Source organism: Chaetura pelagica, unplaced genomic scaffold (genome assembly GCF_000747805.2).
Source record: "Chaetura pelagica isolate M959 unplaced genomic scaffold, ChaPel_1.0 scaffold300, whole genome shotgun sequence".
NCBI classification, from domain to species: Eukaryota; Metazoa; Chordata; class Aves; order Apodiformes; family Apodidae; genus Chaetura; species Chaetura pelagica.
The window spans coordinates 192,850-196,707 of NW_009951945.1; the positions used below are offsets into that span (position 1 = coordinate 192,850).

At 46.2% G+C, this 3,858-nt stretch overlaps 1 protein-coding gene across 1 annotated transcript in view; it reads right to left on the reverse strand.

Annotated features, from left to right (window-relative positions):
- Nucleotides 1-283, reverse strand: part of ACADL (acyl-CoA dehydrogenase, long chain) — a 17,248-nt gene extending 16,965 nt beyond the window's left edge. The window contains exon 1 of the mRNA XM_009996915.1: nt 42-283. Within this exon, the coding sequence (XP_009995217.1) occupies nt 42-283 (242 nt within the window). The remainder of the gene's footprint in view (nt 1-41) is intronic.
- Nucleotides 284-3,858: the final 3,575 nt, after the last annotated feature.

Here is a 3,858-nt window from a genome sequence, read left to right on the forward strand (position 1 = left end):
GCCTCCCTCCCAGGGCAGCAGCAGGGGGGGCCTCCCCTCACGGATGGGCCTCCCACCCCTCCCGGGCCGGCGTTTGGGGGGTTTGACGCCCCCAGCCGTGGGGTCTCGCTTGGGCGGCGGGCCCGGCCCGGCCCTCTCTGCCGCCCCCGGGCCTGCGGTTGCTGCCCCGGAGAAAACCACACCAACGACTTAAGGACAGAGCGTCACTTTGAGGAAGAGAAAGGTGCTCATAGTTCTTCCTCTGCTTGGCTTGTGTGTTTGCGCAGCCCTGACTGGTCATCATGTCCCCGAGTCAACCGTGTGGGCCAAGTTTCAGCTGTAAACGTGCATCTCTGAGAAAGGCGCTCCTGTCTGCTTCCTTGCACGGCAACACCCCGAGATGCAAACTGACCAGAAAAAGGATGTCATTATGATGGGGATTGGGTTAAAACGACACACAGTCCCCAAGAAGTGAGTTTAAAATGTCTTCCTCGCTGCCCACGGGGTGCTGTGGAACCTTCGGGTGTTACCTGCCAGAGTCACGAGATGGCACAAAAATCGCATGCAAAAAGTGAGTGTTTGGGCCTTCATGTTTGTTGAGAAATAACAGCTGAAGAGCAAAATTCTAATAGCTCAAAACGCAAAGCAGATCGGCTCAGAAGATATTTTTCAAAATCTTACTTTAATAATTTACTGGGAGGTGCATTGTAATAATATGTTACAACGTTTTTTAACAGGAAAAAAATAAATAAAAATCTTTATTTTGATCGTCCCGTGTTCAGCTATGATGTTCCTACACCCGAGGCCGCAAGATGGCACTACAGGAATAGCTATTCCTTTGGGATCAGCCTGCCTGACAGGCGTCTTGCCTCTCGAAAGGTACGTGCTTTTCAGTGTGTCCTACTGGCAGTGCGGAGAGCTGGCTGGCTGTGCTTACAGCCAGAAGCACCTGCCTTGGGAAACCGGTTGCAGCCTGAAAAGTTGCACTGATTTTCAATTTGGTAGTCTGATGTCCTATTATACGAGAGTAGGCAGGAGGGAACCACGCAGGGACAACTGAGAGGAAAGAAGTAAAAACGGAGTTTGGTGGGAATTGCTGGATGTGGGTGCCCAGAGGTAAGATTTGGGCATGCCTACAAGGTCCTGCCAGGGCCTCCTGAGGAGTGTTCTTGGGCTGGCGTGGGCTCCATGGAGAGCCCAGCACCTTGGTTTCGTGCCTGTCAGCAGGCAGGAGGCTGACAGGGACATTAGCATTCCTGGGGGATGCCCTGGTCACCCCATTTGCAGTCTCGGCGGCTTTGTTGCAGCAAGCAGATCTGGCAGGATGTGGCCCATCACCCACGCACAGGGTAAAGTGATAAGGGAGCTGAGAGATGGTAGATCCTGCCCTAAGCCACAGAAAAGCAAACTTTGTCCAGGTGTCGACTATCAGTTCCTGTGATCAGGAAATGCCTCAAATAGACAGTGGCAAACAGATGGATATTTTTCATACCAAACTTTTGGGAAGGAAGGAAGTGTGGTTGTAAAAAAATGGACATTGAGAACAATGGGGTTTTTATTAATTTTTTTACTTTTTTTTTTTTTTTTCATGTGTTGGCAGAAAACAGAGTAGAAATACATACTACAGCAGGGCAGAGAGTGAAAATGCATTGTTGGTCTTCTTCTAGGCACTGTTTCCAGTTTGGGATTGTGCTTTTCAGAGATACAGCACAAACAGGGTTAAGGTACAGTGGGATACTCCTTCCTAGAGCAGTCTGGTCCCTGTACCTCCATTCCTTGCATGGGAATAGTTAGAGGGTGAGTTTCTAATGCTGATTTTCCCCCTCTTCATGGTGATGCTTTCTCTATATTATGGTCATCTCCTGTACCAATAAATGACATGTCCATCCTTCCTAACTTCTGGTACACAGAGCTCAGGAGATGGATATGGTTTGTCTTGTGTTGATAGGGGTAAACAGTCTCTTTTTGTCACTACTTATCTTATTTTTTATGATTGTCAGTGTCAATAGGTCATTGTTGGAGCTGGAAAGGACCTGTATTCTTTTCAGTACCTGCTCTATTGGGCATAATATTTAACGTGTTTACTACTGTAATTTAAAGCACTAGCTTGCTGAAGAAAAATATATGTGGCATTGCAAGATACAAAGCTAGCAAATAAGGGAGTTGTAGGTTACCTGAAGAAAAAGTGTTCAAGTGAAGCTGTGTGGGTAAGACAAGCTAAAATGAAATTTGTTTTGGTCAAACTTAATCTTCCTTGTTTTTAGAAGAGATATTTACTGTCTTTCATTCCCACTGCAAGTAAAAGAAACCGTAAAGGAATTAAACCAACAAATTCCACTGCATGGATTTTTCCTGTCAAATAAGTTACCTACAACTTCTCATGTATATTCCTGAGCTGGAATATCATTAGTCATATTACATCTGCAGCAGCATCTGTTGCTGTGGAAGAGTGTTCTCCTCCAGGGCTAGGTGTGTTGGATTTGATTTTGATAACAGATAACATAGTGTGGAAAACTACCAGTTAATGCAAGCCTTGGATACAAATGTCCTAATTTTTCTCAGAGATTCTTCTGTGCCATTGGTATGTACTAGGCTTTTAAAAGATTTTTTATGTCCATGGTACAAATCTGAAGTGGAGCAACCGCTTATAGGTATGTTCTTCTTGGCTGAGATCCCCTGACAGCTGGTAAACACCATGTACAAGCCCTGAAAGTGACTTCTGCCAGCTGGCTGTCTATATTTGGATAGTAGAGACCCCTGTTAAAGGAGCTATGGTTACGTGCATTCCTCTGAATTGCTACATGCGATGGACACTGTAAAGCCAGGCTGCAGGATCTGACTGGGTGTTTTGAAAACACAGGAGGGGACACCACTGACCCCTCTCACAAAGCACTTTATCCCCTCTTTAGACTTTCAGTCTGTGTTGCAAAGATTGTGTCCAACTAGTCGTGTCTGATATGAATACCGTAGAGGTTTGGTTTTTGAGTAGGTTATTTAAAGCTTATGTGCTGCCTTCTTTCAAGAAGAGCCCAGGTGCTAGTTTAGCACGTCTGCCCATCAGGGGATCTACATGTTCTTCATCCAGCTTTTTTTTATGTTGGCATTACAGTGCAGGGCAAGCTGGAATAAGATGCAGAGCTCTCAGATTACTTCTCCTGTGATATATGACTCTCCTTACTATGCCTTTGCATGGGGTCACACCGTGTTAGTCATGTGGGTGTGAGAGGATATGACAGAGACAGGCTGCAGCTGATGTGATGCCTTCAAGGGGGCCTTCTCAGGGCATGGACCCCTGGTAACCACCTTGTATTCCTCCATCCTGGGGGAGCACCACAATAGCACTCTCACTCTCTGACCCCATGTGGCATATAGGCACACCACTACCAGGAGAGCTAGCTCCTTCAGCATGTCCCTTGGAGCACCAGAGGGATGCCACAGCCCTCCAAGACCTGCATGTGAGATCCAGTGATAGCTGGGTATCAGCAAGGAGAAGGATGTGGGAGTCAAGTGTGTGAATCTCACGAGCTGAGAATGTCACTTGGCAGGCCTGAAGATCATGGTGGCAGCTGATATTTCAACATGGGACAAGACTGTGTTTTATCCTGGTGTTTTAACATGAAACTTCAAACTATCCTGTTTTAAAAGGATTTCCAATCCTGGGAAGCTGGCCTGAAGTCTGTGCCTGCACTTTTTAGTTAGTTGGGTAGCTGTTAGCAGTTTTCAGCATGTGGCAGTACTGATTTGGAGCAGAACTGTATGAATTGCTCAGAAAATTATTTCAAAATCAGTTCTACCAAAATTCAAGAAGAGCAGAGGTTTCAGGGAGCATTCCCAGTGAAAGTGGAAGTTACAGACTGAAGTCTGTTTTTCTTATGTAGG